Source organism: Aythya fuligula, chromosome 25, assembly GCF_009819795.1.
Source record: "Aythya fuligula isolate bAytFul2 chromosome 25, bAytFul2.pri, whole genome shotgun sequence".
Lineage (NCBI taxonomy): Eukaryota > Metazoa > Chordata > Aves > Anseriformes > Anatidae > Aythya > Aythya fuligula.
The window spans coordinates 3093370-3109538 of record NC_045583.1 but is presented as its reverse complement, the minus strand read 5'-3'; the positions used below and the strand labels follow the sequence as shown (position 1 = coordinate 3109538).

At 44.6% G+C, this 16169-nt stretch overlaps 1 protein-coding gene across 1 annotated transcript in view; it reads left to right on the top strand.

Annotated features, from left to right (window-relative positions):
• Positions 1-269: 269 nt before the first annotated feature.
• The window catches only part of IGFN1 (immunoglobulin like and fibronectin type III domain containing 1), a 37650-nt gene continuing 21750 nt past the window's right edge, over positions 270-16169 (top strand). Inside the window, exons 1-2 of the mRNA XM_032203007.1 lie at positions 270-318; positions 15054-15176. Of these exons, the coding sequence (XP_032058898.1) occupies positions 270-318; positions 15054-15176 (172 nt within the window). The remainder of the gene's footprint in view (positions 319-15053; positions 15177-16169) is intronic.

Genomic DNA, 16169 nt, shown 5'->3' with positions numbered 1-16169 from the left:
TTGCAGAAGGTGGGCAGCAGCAGTTAATGGTTTATTTGACTGCTCCCTGCTTTTTGGAATCCTGGGCTGCTGGACATCTTGTTCTCTGTGCTAGGTTGTCCCTCCTGCACCAGCAGTCTCCCACCTCTGCTGCTGATGGTTTGGGGTGGAACCTGAGTTCTTTATTATTGTCAGGACAGGAATGGTAAGGATGGCCAGGAGGAGCATCTCGCTTGGGTATTCCTATTCCTGGTGGGGAGTGGGAAATTGTCAACGTGACCCAGCTAGCCATGAGGATCCAGGTGGAGTCCAAAATTGTAGTGACACTGAGGAATACAGGTAAACATGATTTTTTTCCTCCTTCTCTCCTTTACCACGTGCTGCATGAGGAGCTCTCCTCCTTTATAATCACTGCAAGGAATAATACCTTTGTTCTGTTTAAAGCCCCTTCAAAGTAGACACACTCATTGGGTGAAAAGAGGGGAGTAAGTGGTGAGTGCAAAATGGGATATGCCTGAAAAATAAGCTGAATTAAACTGGAAAGCAGGTGAATGGCTGCAGGATGACCTAGTTGCTGTCATGAACATAGATAGCTCCAAACCATCTGATACTCTCACATCTGTCAATCAAAGAGATTGATAAGGACATGCTGGGATATGTGTAGGCCCAAACTGCAAGCAATTTGCTTGCCATTCAGTTTGCCTCAGAGCAACAGACCAGCTCCCTCTAAATTCAGGGTTAACCAGGGCCTTTGCGTGGGTCTTGTTTCCTCCTGCTCAGCTTCTGGCACTGGTATTGTCTGCCCGGCCACCCATCCCAGAAGACAGCCCTCCCTCATCTGTCACCCGTTTTGACACAGGATCTGTCTCTGACACCCACTCCTCCTTTCCTCCCTTCTCCTAGTATTGCCATGATGTATCGGCACCCCTGACATTATCCTGCCCATTTCAATGATGCATCTCTCCATCCATCTGCCATGAAAAGTGACCTGCTCACTATGTCCCTCCACCCTTCAATCAGACAGGAGCCTGCCTGTCTGTCTGACCACAGGCAGGCAGAACGTGCTTCATGGTTGAAAATACAGAGAGCGTGAGACCTTATGTCACCAAAAGCAATCCTTAAAAAGTAGCTCATGGAGACTGTCAGAGGACCAAGTTGTAAACTGGGCTACAAGGTACAGTGTCATCACACAGTTCCTATTCAGGGGCTCTGCCTTTTCCAGGCAGTTGCAAAAATATCTGTGTTGTAGGAAATAATATTGCAACAAGACAACCGAGCTCAATGGGAGACCTTAAAGGAGGGGAAGGTGATTTTATTTTAAAAAGTTTTTATTCACTCATATACACGTGTACCCTCAAGGACCCAGGTGCTTTTATCCCAGTGGTCGTCCCAGCACACAGGCACCAAGACGCAAGCATCCAAGTGACTCCTGCGACTGCAGGGAAGGCTCCAGGTACTCAGTACCCATTAGTCAGGTCTGAACATTTCAAACTGAGGTGACTTGCAAAACGAAGTTTGGGGTCTTCAGGAGCCTTGAAGTATCGGCAGAATTTATCAGCTAGCACTATCAAGACTAGGCCATGTAGCAACCTGATCATTTTTTGGTGGCATCTTTTGTTAGGCATCTAACATGGTCTGTGGTGGTCTCAGGCTGGGTAACTGAGGACACGGATGTGCAGACTTGTTACATTGGCTTCGATGATCACCAGAGACTGTTGCCATCACTGTTCCTGCTCTGTTCACCTACAAGTGCCATTGAGTGCACCTGGTCAGTGGGGTCTCTGCCCTGCTTCTCCTGCCCTTTCTGTCATGGAGCAGCTCTGCTTCTCCTGCTCCCTGAATTCCAACTCTTACGAGCATTCCTGTGCTAAGAGGTTCCTGGCATGGCCTTGTGACTGGGAATGAGCAGTAAAGGCCTGTGGCAGAGCCTGTCACACATTAGGTCACCATCACATGGGAAAATGAGTGAGGGAACTGGCTGCCACAGGGTGTTTGGGGGGGAAAAACCTCAGCTGCATTCATGATGCAGTCAAGTCCCTCACAAGGCCAGCACGAACCCCACAACTGTCAGCCAAGACAGTTATAGGGTGATATCAGACCTGCTTTGGGCCCGAACCCAAGGAAACATTTGTAGGCTGGGCACTTACCGTCTTGCTTAGTGTCATCTGTCCTTTTCTGTGCTTACAGGCAGGAGGTCAGGTTACCCTTATAGCAATCGGAGCTTACAAGGGCAGGCTTCTCTCTGTTAGTGGTACTGGGCCAGGTGAGCTCCACTGATTCTCCTTAGCCACAGGCAGATACTAATTCCACTTGAAGGAGACTGAAAGAGGTGAATGGGAAACCCAGTTTCTTCTCTCCCTCACGGGTGCTCATTGAAGGCCTTAGGTCAACTAGGAGAGGAGTTTGGCTTTATTCCCTGGGCTTGGGTAATGGAGGGCTGTCCCAGCCCTTCACCTGGTAGAGTTTCTATCTTTGAACCATGTCCAATCCATGTCTGGGTGCATGAGCTGAGCTCCTAACTATTGGCTAGGTCAGTCAGCTAATTGGTTTTCCAGGGAATCTAGCTACTGGACATCAGCCTCAGCACAGGCAAAACTTCCAGAGATTCCTGGAATAATAGATCATTTCAAAATAACCTTTGGTACCTCTGAGCCGTGAGGGATGCTCTACTGCCAGGCTGCATCCTGGATTTGCACAGAGCCTGTGCTCTGGATCCAAAGCAGTGTTGTAGTTACTACAGGACATCCATCAGGACTAAATGCTGGGAGTCTGAAAACTGTCTGAGATGTGCCATCTGCATTCGCCTTAGATGGGGGAATCCCATCCCAATAGTCACACTGGATTTGTGCTGGACATCCCCACTCTACCAGCAGGATCATGGCCTCATTGCACATTCCTGTGTAATGAATGTAGATTAGTACAGAGTAGCTGCACTACAAGAAAGCAGTGACTGTAGCATTTTAAAGCATTTTAGCAACTTGCCTTAGCTGTCCAAGGTATTATACATTAGGCAACTTGTACAACTGTCTCTTAGTGTCCATGTCCACCTCGTTGAGACTCCATGTCTCTTGAGCATAAAGCTTGAGAAGAGCACAGAGTGGATTGTCTTCTTGCTCTTTCACAACAAAGGCTCTGGGTTCTCAGGATTATTGCACTGGTTGCCCATTTCTGCATTTTATCCTCATTTGATTGAGAAGTGAGATTTTTGTGCTCTCAGTACAACTGCTGACAGACAATTCAATGACTGGGTTGCAAACATAGAAGTGTAGAGGGACAGGGCTGGCTGAGCTGGCTGTGCTTTAGGATAATACTCTGTGGGAGAGTAACAAAATCTGTCTACGTCGTAAATAAACCTGAATAGCTTATTTTGGCAAAGAATTTTCATTCCTGACAGATGCAAGTTTGAGACAACCAATAACCACTTGCTAATCTAGGATGAAATACTGTTGGAATCTGACATCTTCAGGTCAGCTCATAGAATTTGGTGGGTTTCCAGTGGAGTCTTCTCTCACATGTCTGAAGGGAAATAATCTTTATGAGAGCTGTCAAAAGGAAGGGAATGCCCAGGCTTACAAATCATTGAAGCAAGTTATTGGAAAGGGATGTGCCAGAGGATTGCTAAGTAAAGCACGTTACATAAGGCTGCCCTTTGGGTTTCTGAGGTCTGGTAACTGGGACATTTTCAAGTTTATCAGACTGAGTTTAGTATCTCCTGTGTTGTTAGTACTTCCCTACTTTTTGAGGCAGACCCTTTGCATTTTGCTGGCTGTAAATGTGCATAAAGATGTGTAAATGTGATTCGTTGGGATTTGCCACCTGCACCTTAATGACTTAAATCTGTTCCTGTATTATCTCAGCAAACTGTGGGACAGTCCAAGCTATCTCACCAACACGAAGAATACTTAGCGATTGACTGGGGAGAAAACTATTTAATTTGTACTAAAGGAGTTAGGGAGTTAGCTGGTTTCTTGGAAGCACATAAAATGCAAACATCCTGTTCTCCTGCTACTTTATCTTGGTACCTCTTGCTGGGCTTTCTTTGTGATTAGTTGCTTAGCCAGTCTTGGTGCATTGGAGGTATGGTTTTACACAGCAGGGTAAGGGGCTCATTGCTTGGTGTGAGGGGGCTTACATTCATAGAATCTAGAAAATCCCAAGTTGGAAGGAACCCACCAGGATCATCAGGTCCACCTCCAGGCTCCACACAGGACCAAAAATCAGAACCTGTATCTGGGAGCGTTGTCCAAACGCTTCTTGAACTCAGCTCAGTGCTGTGGCCACGTCCCTGGGGAGCCTGTCCCAGCGCCCAAGCACCTCTGGGTGCAGAACCTCTCCCTCACCCCCAGCCAGACCCTCCCCTGTCCCAGCTCCATGCTGTCCCCTCGGGTCCTGTCGCTGTCCCCAGAGAGCAGAGCTCAGCGCCTGCCCCCTCGCTCCCTGTGAGGGAGCCGCAGGCCGCCATGAGGCCTCCCCTCGACCTGCTCTGCTCTGGGCCCAACAAACCCAGGCACCTCAGCCGCTCCTCACACGTCTTCCCCTCAGGCCCTTCACCATCTTGTAGCCCGCCTTTGGGCACTCTGTAGTAGTTTTATTTCCTTTTTGTACCGTGGTGCGCAAACTGAACTCAGTAGTGATGGTGAGGCTGCACCAGTGCAGAGTAACCATTTAAATGGTTAGAAACAAAACATTTTAAAATGACGTTTGCCTTAGATTCTTGCTTCTCCTGTTGGATAGCATTGCACTAGGCAGCCTGATTCCAGGCTAGGTCACATTGCTGGGGGTCTGGAGTTTGTCCACCTTTTAGCACTTGAAGTGCTTCGTGTCCAGCCTATCCTACAGACCTGTACTCTTCCCTGAAGAGGCTGTACGTTACCATCTACGTAAGCTGCTGTACGTTACCATCTGCTTTTTAGAAGTGTCGATGTGCTCCTGTCTGCCCTGCCTCACAGTATTGCATTTTTAGTATTGCTTTTGAAATTACAGAATGCAACTGAAATTATCACCCAAGGTGTTACTCTGTCCCTGTGGCTAGCAACATGGGCAATGAAACACCAGACAAGCCAGCAACTCAGACCTGGAAGAGGGGGGAGCAAGAAGAGCTTTGGGTGGTCTGTGGGTGCCCACCACCCTCAGCAGTCTGAGGAAATTGTGTTTTCAGAGAGTTCTTTAAGAAAGCAGAATTTTTTGAGAAGACCTATTCTTAAATGTGCTTGGCCACTCGCTTTAATCAAAGTTCAACTTATCTGATCAATTAGTAACCCTAATTATTCCTGAGATTGGTTTCAAGGCAATTAAGCTACAGTTTCCTTTAGAACATACAGGGCCGTTCAGTTGTATGAAAGTTTTTAATGAATCACAGCGAAGAGGAAACACAATCTGCAGAAAAAGCACCACTCCAAACTACTTGTCAAATATTGAAGAATTATGTTAATCATCTCAGATTTGTCCAGCACCCTTACTGGTATGGACTGAAATAATAACAAATAGGAGACAGGTGCATCAGGTTCCCGTAAAAAAAAAAAAAAATCATCTGCATGTCTCACAGGCTAACAGCTCTGTGACAGGCTTCCTCTACTAGAGGGAGAGGGCGAGAGAGAGAGATTAAGTGTGAGAGAAGGAGAGGCAGAAGTTGAGACAGGGAGCAGCTGAGGAGGATCCCAGAGACCCAGCACTGATCCCACAGCTGAGCACTGACTGCAGAAAGGACACGGGAGCTGCAGCTTTGACAGCACTCCGAGTAGAAGAGGACTGTTGGGAGACGTGTGTAGGTCAGTGCTTTTTACCTGTTTGAGTAGCTGTGGTTGCTGTTAGGTTGCATGTTTGAGCTCCTTGTGATCACCTTCACAAGGCAGAAAAGCTGACCGGTGGGGAATAGTGGACACCACTAGTTCTAAACCCACGTAAAGGAAAACTCTGTGACCTTTTTGTGAAATTGTCGGATTCCTGGGGCAAGCAGGGGTTGAAGGGGAGAGACATCCTCTCCTTCCATCATGGTTATTTCTTTCTATTTCAATTATTTCTCTGTTGTGTGTTGGCATAATTTTCTAGTTCTGGGTAAGACTTATTTTATTCTGACAATTGAGTGCTGGATACAGTTTGACAGAGGACAGCCTACAGAAGGAATGGGACAGCATTCCCAGCAACGGGAGTCCTCTGTCACCTCTGTGGGTGCCAGGCATTAACTTGTGCAGGCAAAGGACAGGCAGGGCAGTACTAGAACAATGTTGAAAAAAATGTTCAGGCATCCTGCAAAGAAAGTGGGAAGGCAGTGTGTGCTGTGGCTTCTTGCAATTTCAGAGGGATTTTCTGTAGTATTTGTTTCAGTGACAAACTTCCTTGCATGTGAGGGTATGAAATATTAAAATAGTTTGTAATGTGAGGACTGGGCATTTCTCATCTGTTGCTACTGGCAGGTTGGGGAAACAAATCAGAAGTGGGGTATTTATTAGGTGCTCTTTTTGCATGTAAATTTAAAGTGGGGGGAATGAGAAGAAGCCTCATAACTTGAATCCCTTGCGGCATCTGAATAGCGCAGCTTGCCTTACTGTGCAGTGAGTGCGTGCTCGAGTGCTGGTGCACGTGGAATGGTTCAAACATACACATATATATACACACATATATAACTGGTGCAGAAGATGTTTGGCAGATCCCAGTAACTATATGGGGTCACATGAAAGCAGCTAAAGCATACCTTATTCTCTACATTCATTAAAGAGGTCAATGTGTTTAAAATATAATTTTCGTTAGTGTCTCAGGGAGGGGTGAAAAGTACTGAAGGGCTGATAAGTCTGGTACTATGTTGATGTTTAATCACATACTTGCTGAGTCCATGTTAAAAACCCTATTGCCATCTATTTTGTTTTCCCAAACGCGAAACAGCAAGTAAATTCCAAATACTGGCCAGCTCAGGCTTTGGAGCATGCAGCAAAGTGGGCAGCGACCACAAGAGAAAAGTAGGAATATCAGGTTTAGAGGCAGCCAGGCTCCGTTTAAATTCTGGATTGTGCTAGCAACCCCCTTCAGTCAGTCATGGATGCAAACAGATTAAATCAGTCCTGAAGGAAATAGTAGGCATTCTGTACGCCGTGGGAAGGAGGGAGCTAATCTGCAGTGTGAAAGTGGAGTACTGGTGCTTCTTGAATTTGTTCCACTGCTTTTAATCTTTTCTGTATATTGAGTTGCATCTCAGTGTGTGAAAATCCAGCTAACTGTGGTGGGTTTAATCATGGCGTTGTATGAATAGTGATGATGGACCTCAGCTTACTGGGAAACTGGCATCTTGGATGTGGGATGTAAAAATAACCAAGGCTTTGGGCTCTAAAATAGTCCCTTAAATTTCTTCTGCAATGTACAGCATGGGTGATCTGGTGTTGAGGGGCTGGGTTGGGCATGGACATCTGCTGAGATGGAACCGTGAGTTTTTGGGGCACCACATTTATATAAAATCAAATGTGAGTCCAGAAGACTCATCTGGGGCAGCCATGTGCATGGTGTGACTATTGCTCATCCTGATGCAGGGTGCTTTCCTGGTAAAAAAAAACAAATTCTGTTCTGTGATCCATTTAATTCCTAGCGTGATCTGATGGAAGGAATGTCTCTTTACATGTACATGACCAGCGAGACCCGTACTGTCAGATCCACCTGATTGAATATAGTACATAGGGCTGCAGGTAAATGATAGCCTTTGCCGAATTTAGACTTTTATTCCATTTTCTATGCCCTTACCCATCCTTAATTGAATGCAACTTTTTTTTCACATTGTATTTTCAAATATTGTGTTTGCGAGAATCTTGCTGCTAATATGCCAAAGTGGATGTTGTACCTGACTTTTGAGCTTTGTACATCTTGACCCACTGCTTATCTCTGAATATTTCTGCCCAAAGGCCCCGCTGACATCACCCTGACCTTCAGTGCAGTGACTGACCAGATACCCATGCTGCCGAGGATGGTGTGGCTTAGCCAAGTGGCTCTAATGGGAGATGAGCTTTTGACCTTGGTTGTCTGTTGGCAGACTGGAAAATCTATTCAGCTTTTTGGACTCTTCAGGTCTTAATTTCCTTACTCCTTGCTCTGTCTGGGCCACGTAGTAGGCACCAATAGTCTCTAGGAAGAGTTGTGCCAGTCATCTACCAGTTCTGACTGGTGATTTCATGTATACCAAAGAGGATGGGAATTATAGAGAAAACACAATTCTTCCAATCTTCTGTTTCTAATTAAAATGTACTTTTAAATTCAGTCCTGAAATTCTGTCCTGCAGCTGTTGCCTCTTGACACTTCTTCACTGCCCTTCATTAGGGGAATGAACTTGCTTCCAGGGAAAAAAGCACCCTCTTTGCATTGAAAGCGATGACCGCTGCTGAATGTACAGGGCTTCGTTCTGACATTTTGCGGGTTTTCAATGGTATGTGTTAGCTTATCCACTGGCATGCAGGGGTTAACAGGACTTTTGGGTGGGCGGGTGGAAAACAAGCTGTGAAATGGAAGAAGGTCAGCCTCTTGGAGGGGTTTACTCGGTCACAGATGGTTTTAGGTTATCAGTCCCTTATAGGAGAGGTCTCCATCCCTTCCCCCCCATCACCCAGTAAAACCTATGTGAACCAGGGCTGGAAATAAGACAAAGCCTTATTAGGTCTAGGTCCAGTGCACCAGGCAGAATTGTGGCTCTCCTGGTGCTTGCTGGAACCAGCTATCTACATAGCTAGGAGTTCCTCAGCCATTCAGGCTGACTCCAAGAGCTAAATGTGATTTGAGACTAAATACCATTGGCAGTGCAATTTTCAGTGAGGAGCGTATGTAGGTAGGGGAGCTGCAGTAAGCCTCACGGCTCTGGATAGCTTACGTCCTCTAGTTGGGCTAACTGCTAAGTGGAAGGCTTTTGCAACAGCTGGTGAGAACTGAATTCAGGTTTCAGTAGAAACCAGTCAATGGGGTGCATCCCATGGCTTACGTGAAGTGTTACCGTCTTCAGAGACTTGTGAAGCAGCTGTTCTTATTCAAGGTGCTCACTGGTAAGACATCAGTTCCCAAAGAACTGCGTGATACAACTGCTGCCCTGCGCCCATGAGACTAACATCCAAGGAATTATTTTTGGGATGATCATTAGGCAATGAACAGGTCATGGGAAACCCACTAGGACGCTAGAAGGTGATGTCTGCTGCTGCGTCAAAGTGTTTTTTCAGCAGCAGATGAAAGGCACTGTCTTAATTTCTTGGCTTGCTTCTACTTTTTTACTACTGCAAATGTAACAACAGATGTAAAACTGAATGGTCTTAGCCCTAAGATCACCTTGAGCGATCAAATTTTCCTATACTGATGTTGTTTTCTTATGGTTTAGAAAGGTGTAAATATTGTCACCAGCCATAACTGTCAGGAAGAAAGAAGAAATTTTCCCGTTTCCCTTTTAAATTGCCAATCAAAATGATGTTCCCTAACCCTGCAAAGAAGCTCTTGACCAGGTTTGAGCAACCCGGTCTAGTGGAAGGTGTCTTGCCTATGGCAGAGGGGTTGGAATTAGATGGTCTTTAAGGTCCCTTCCAACACAAAGCATTCTATGGGTCTAGGATTCCATCTCTGGGTTGGAACAGTTGCCAGATGGTGCTGCCACCACCAGTGTCTCTTCCACTGAAAGCTCAATTCTCTGAGACTAGTGGAAATGGTGCCCTTCATGGGCCTTCTGTCCTTGACCAATATAACACGAGTCTTAGTTACAGGACCAAGTGTGTACTGTATGTTCCCTTCCCATTAATTACGGGTTTTAGAACTTGTAATTTGATGGGACACCAAAAGAAACCTTGTTCTGGTTCTGCTAGCCATGACAGCATGTGAACCGTGTGAAAGAACTATTTCCTTCAGACCTCTCAAGAGTCTCCCAGTCTGTGTTCTACTATGAAGACCAAGCCCAGGCTTGGTTTCCCAATGCACAAATGCCAGAATCCACTGGTCTTACTTCTCTGCTAAGGAATGATGAGCTCTCCTACGGACTCGTGACCTCTGAGAACCCATCTACTGGTGTGTCCTGCAAAACTTGGACGTACAGCTTGTCCTTTCCTTGAACAAACCATTGATCCACACAAATGTTTGTCCCTTGTGGCACAAAGTCTTGACCCAGCTGGCACTTGGAAATGCACCATTGCCGTGACTGATGGTCGCATATGACCAAGCTGGCCAACTGCCTTGCTTGAGGCTTGCCGGGTTCAAGTGTGCCTCCCATGCTGCAGTGGGAATGTAGGGGGTGTATAACCAACTCCCCACAACCGCTCGCAGTGCAGCGTAGACATCCCGGCTAGGCAGCTACTGAGCCCAGGCTTGCCTTCCAGGAGAGCGGAGAGGTGCAAAGGGGACAAGAATGTACTGTTTCTTCTCCCATTTAATGATATTTAGGGCAGATTAATAAGGGATGTGGCTTCTTCCATACAGATCGCGGATATCTGTGACCGAGAGACCTCTTGAACAGCTTTGAAGAGCTCTGCCATCTGAATCAACGGACAAAGCGACCGCGGTCCTAGGAGGCACAGTGTTGAGTTAAAGCAGGATCAGCTCAGAAGCTCAGCCTGTAAGGTAGTGAGTTTGGTCATGCTGTCACTGAGATTTGTGTGCGGGTGATACAGAGCTGGGGGGATGAGCTGCAACCTTTGCTGTCTGGTAGACTCTGTGTTGCTGTGGTCTGTAAATTGCTTGTAAATTTTCTGGGAATGATGGAGTCCTACAGTGAGGGCTAATTTCCCTGGGTAGAAGGCAGGCTCTAGGAGACCTGCTGCAAGTTTCCCATGGAGCTAACGTGTGACATGTAGCACAGGTATATTCTCTTTTCTACAATTTGTTGTTTTGCAGGCGTTGCTTCTTGTGACAGCAAGTATGGATAAGTTGTTTTTTCTTCTGGACATTAAGTAAAACTTGCATTTGCTTTGCAATACTTGCTGTAAATTCATCGACTGTATGAAAATGTGTGTCTGTTATGAAAGAAATTATGGTATCTGGTGTGTGCATACATAAATTGTAGATGGCATGAGCATTACATTCATAATCCCTGAGGCAGAAGAGAAGATCAAGCCAAATATAGATTTTCCGAAGGAATAAGTCACATAAAATCTGATCCTTGGGCATTCCTCCTTGCTCTATACAAGGTCTCCATTCATCACAGGAGTACTTGTGGCATTCCCCCTCTGTGACCTACTCAAAAATTTTCATGAAGTTGCACTTCTTACAGTTGCTGGCCTTCAGTTTTGCGACTCTAACAGAAGTATGAGGCTTTCCTTTAAAAAAATCTTCTGAAATTGGAAGACTCAAATTCAAAATATTATTTAATGTTAACAAACAATCAAACAAAGCCTACCCAAAGCTAAAAGAGAAATTTTAGGTGGGAGATTATTCTTCTCAATGAGTATCTGGATGTGCTAGTGTAAAACACAGCTTGGATTTGGGACTGAACACACAATTTGAACGTTCACTGTGTTGGAACTGTCCTGATTTTTATGCATTACAAAGAGAAATAGAATGCTGCATCTGTTGCTGATTAATTTATTATACTGATTTAAATCTTCTATTGTGGTCTGTGCTAATGGCTCTGTACCCCACCCGTGCTGTGCTTATGCCAATAGCAGGTCCCATGCCCCTGGATCCATCACCTGCATATGAATCGCTTGCTTGCTGCCTGTCACTTCTCTGCAGGTTTGCCTAATTTTGCTCACCAGTCTCTGCCAGCAGTTATGTTATAACTCGTCTGTGTTCTACTGTCTGAACCCCATAAATAACTACTTGTGACATCACTTGTACCACCAAATCCTGTGACTTCCAAATGTTTGCCTCAGTCATTTAGCTGATTTATGGCCCTATCACTAGCGCCCAGTCATAGTACAAAAGGGAACGGGCTCTTGCACTGTCTCATCCAGATAGAGTGATGGATACACAGGATGAAAGGCAGGCCTCCCATCCCGTCAGGCTGTCTGGTTTCTTTTGTTAGTTTAAAAATGTTGTCAGTATTCAAGGGTTTGCTTCTATTCTGCATTCACAGCAGTGGAAACTTTGCCACTGTCTCCAAAGGGGACATCTCCGCCCCTGAAAACCAGATGGACTTCTACACGGGATAAGAAATAGCCAAGTCTTATCTTGGTTATCTGAATGAGGCTAGTGGATGAAGTCCTCTGTTTTTCTGAGAGTGTTGAGCTATTTCCAGTATTAGCCCTGTTATGCTAGGACTGTCGGTAAAGAGCATTTCATAGAGGAGGGGTTGGTTGCCCTTTGGAAGCATTTGTCTGCCTCTTTTGACTAAATGGCAACATCAGTGATCATCTTAGTGCAGAGAGCTTTGGTTCAGGAAACTGTGAGTGGAGATATAAATTCTGCCATGACAATTTTCAGAAGGTTTTTGCTGTCTTTCATTTCTTTAAAAAACAAACAAACAAATAAAAAAGCCTGTGATTTATTTTTTTTTCTAAGATTAAGCTGAAGTCAAAGTAAAAAACCAAGGTTATTCTTGTAATAATGGAGTAGAAATTTTAAAAGTAAGCAGGACATATTCTGAAAGTTTTTGTGCCAGCAGATACAGTATTTCCAATCCACATTTAACATGGAAGACACTAGAAAATGTGACGTGGTTGGATTAATTCCACTGAAGGAATGTTCTCTTGCATATCCTGGCAATGTTATTTTAACTGTGCAGTCAATGTGTGGCATTAGGATGCTTCTGTCTCACTCTCCAGAAGACAAGAATTCACAGGAGTTTAAGGACTCACAGCAGCTTATCTTTAATCCATGTCAATTTCTGAAATATTTAAGACCATGTTAACTCAGCAGTTTACACAGTGCATATTGAGAGGATGCAAGTATGATGTCTATTACTATCTGTATGAATATCATCAGTATTTTTATTTTTTCAGCTAGGTTTGAGTGTAGCCATCTCTTTATAGTTTGGAATTACGTTAGTGTATGTCCACAGTCACACCTGAAAACCCTCGATTGACTTGACACGTGATAACATAGGAAAAAAATAAATTTCTTAACGGCTTTGGACCTGAGGCCCACGTTCATGTTTCAGTATAGATGCTTGTCAGAACTGCCTAATGTAGAAGGGAAGAAGCCTTGAGAAGCGAAGGGTGAATGTAAGCCTAACATAAAGACATCTTAGGGGAATACTGTTGCAAGTTAATGACAAGTAGTCACATTTGTGTAGAGTTAGACATTTCAGCTCCTGGAGTGGTGACATGTTTAGGAAGATGCAAGACTGTGAAAGGCAGGAGGGGATTATAGTGTTTGCTATTAATACAGTTCAGTACTTTGGAGGACAAATGAATTTCATCAGGAGATGGTGATTAAGAGTCTCTGAAGAGCTCTGCCACTTGCTGTGCAGTGCCTTGCCTGGTACAACCTGGAATCATCTTTTAATCATTTCAGTTTTGCATTTTTCCCTCCCACAAGCTGTTCATTCCCTTCATTTGCAATTTTTACAACACCACAAATAGATTTTTACAGTAGAAGGTATAAGATAATGCCAAAATATCAGTGTTCCAGCTAGTGTGTGTGGATATGTAAACTTAGTCTTACCCAGTGTTTTCATCAGGTGTAGTGTGGCAATTCATGGTTGCATGAACGTCAGTTGATACAGGAAACAGAAAGAAGGTGAAAGGTGTGCTGTCAAAGTCCCTCTTCCTTTTAAAACTGGTAAGGGTTGCAGTCACAACACGGTTGGACTGTGTTGAGCAAAGGAGTGCAGACGGGTAAGCAGAGACATAGCATTAATCCCACATGGGAATCTAATCTAATTGCTCTTTCAGGGCTGCAGTAACTCTATAGTTTCTGACCATCTCTCATATGACAAGAAATCTGCCTTCACAATTTGCTTGCAAGACAGTGATGTGTTACATTATATGCTGTCCACTTTATAAATACAGGGAAAGAGACGCCTTTGACAGAGGGTCACATGAGTGATCTATAACAATAACTAGTTAATGCCAAGTTCACATTTCACCATTTCCTTCTAGAGTAAATACTAGCTTAAAGTCTGCTCTCAGGTCTGTTGCTAATTTAGACGAGCTTACTTAGATCAGGATGTGCTTCTGCTTCGTGCCCCAGTTTAGACATCCATCTCTGTGGCTTTCTTCTCAGCAACTGCTCTTGCCATCCATCAGAACTCAGCGCGTGAGTGCCATGTGGTGTAATATTTGCTTGAAACATGAGAGGAGGTCTTTGGAGGAAAGCCAGATGACATGTAAATGGACGATGTGTCAGAGGGATGCTGTTAGATGTGTTTGTTTTCAGTTTAGCCCCACTAGCCATTTTCCTACCCGTTTTGCATCATGCTTATGGTTCAAAACTGTCATGATGTGATTTGGAAAGAGGTGGAAGAGCTGTGTTGACTGTCAGGCATTTCTCAACTGGGATGCTGGGGATGTAGCAAGCAAGGAAGGGCAAACTGCATCATAAAGGTGAGCAGGATTAAGGTCTTTCATTTCCTTTGTGAACTGTAAATAATGAAATGTTTTGCCTTCTTCACAGGAGAGCCTATTTGTGCTGACCACAAGCAGCTGAGCTGAGCACAGCATCATGACAAGCCATCGGGCAGGTGAGAGAACAGCCACAGCTGTGGCTATCTGGACTAACCCTGAGAATAAGCCCAACTTGCTTTTGGTGTTGTTTGGCAATTAGGTGTCTGTCTCTCACCGCCACCAGGAGAGACACCAGAAACTGGCCCATCAGGTTCTGCTGACCTTTGCAATTGGGTTTTCCTCATGCCAGACTTTGAATTTTTCTTTGGAATAATGGCTGACGTAAAAGCATTCTCCGTCCAAAACACTGCTAGGCGTGTAAGCTGTTGTGGCCCTGGACTTTTATCTTGATCGCAAATTTTCTCACTTCAGCCACAGCTGCGCAATAAGTCAACACAAAATCACAGACCTTAATGCTCCAGCCTGTGGATACATTCCCATCCTGAAGTACGAGAATGGATGGTTCCTTTCTTGTCCAAGTGGAGCAGAGCAGAAACCCTCCCTGTTCTACAGGGAGGTGATGCAGATTGCATGAACATTTCTGAAACACAAACACATTATCTTAATTGAATGTATTTTTCCTTGCCTTTCTAGTGAAATCCTACAAGAAATCTTCTATCCCAGGAGTAAATATTGCCCAATTTGTGGATAGGATTCCAGAAGGATGCAGTACACCTGACTTTGAGCGGAAACCTGTCACTCTAACATTGCAGGAAGGTGAGATTCTTTAAAAAAAAAAAAAAAAGTCAAAGTCACAGACCCACAGGCTGGATTCCATGTCTATCCTATGTCAATTTTCCAGATTAAATCAAGCTAGTTTCTAAAGAGATTTGACTAGACCACAAGAAGTATTGTGTGGCCAAAGTCTATGTACTACTTAGGAAAGTTCCATTAGTACTGCTGGAGTTCTCCTGTGTTTTAACGATTGTATGTGCAATCAAAATATGGCTCCTAATGTATACAACAAATCCTGTGAATTATTGCAGGAAGATCTCAAGGTAAGTATTTTGTAGCAAAAGGTTAAACACCTTGAAAAATGTTCATTGGAATGGGTTGCCCAGGGAAGTGGTGGAGTCACTGTCCCTGGAGGTGTTTAAGGAGAGGGTAGATGTGGTACTTAGGGATGTGGTTTAGTGGGCAATATTGGTGGTAGCTGGTGGATGGTTGGACTAGATGATCTTAGAGGTCTTTTTCAACCTGAATGATTCTATGATTTTTATTTTCCTGTTTCACTAACTTGATTCATGCATGTTCAGCACGAGATTAGCTGCCTTTTAAAGTAAGAGGAACCGCTGGTGCTATTTAGGCTGTAGTTCTCCAGCAAGAAGCAATGCAAATTGTGCATAGTGTAGAGAGGAGGCAAATAATGAGCCAAGGTGCAAAATCAATGGGAAGCTTTCCAGTAATCTTTCTACCCTTGCAGCAAGTACCTTTTTGGAGTGGATAGCCTGCGTAGTTCGTGTAGCACTTCCTTCCTCACGAGCCTAAAGATTTTCTAGCACCCTGGATTTCAGTGTTGTCACACCCATGTGTCCATTTCCAATGGCCATTGAAATGTTAAGAAGGAGCACAGTGGCCTCTAGTGGTGCATCCAACCTCCACCACCTGCCTTTTGCCTGCCAGTTTCAGGCATGAACCAAAACATTGGTCGGTCATACTATCTAAACTTTCTATATTATTTCATTTAATGTAGGTTCTGCATGGTCCATA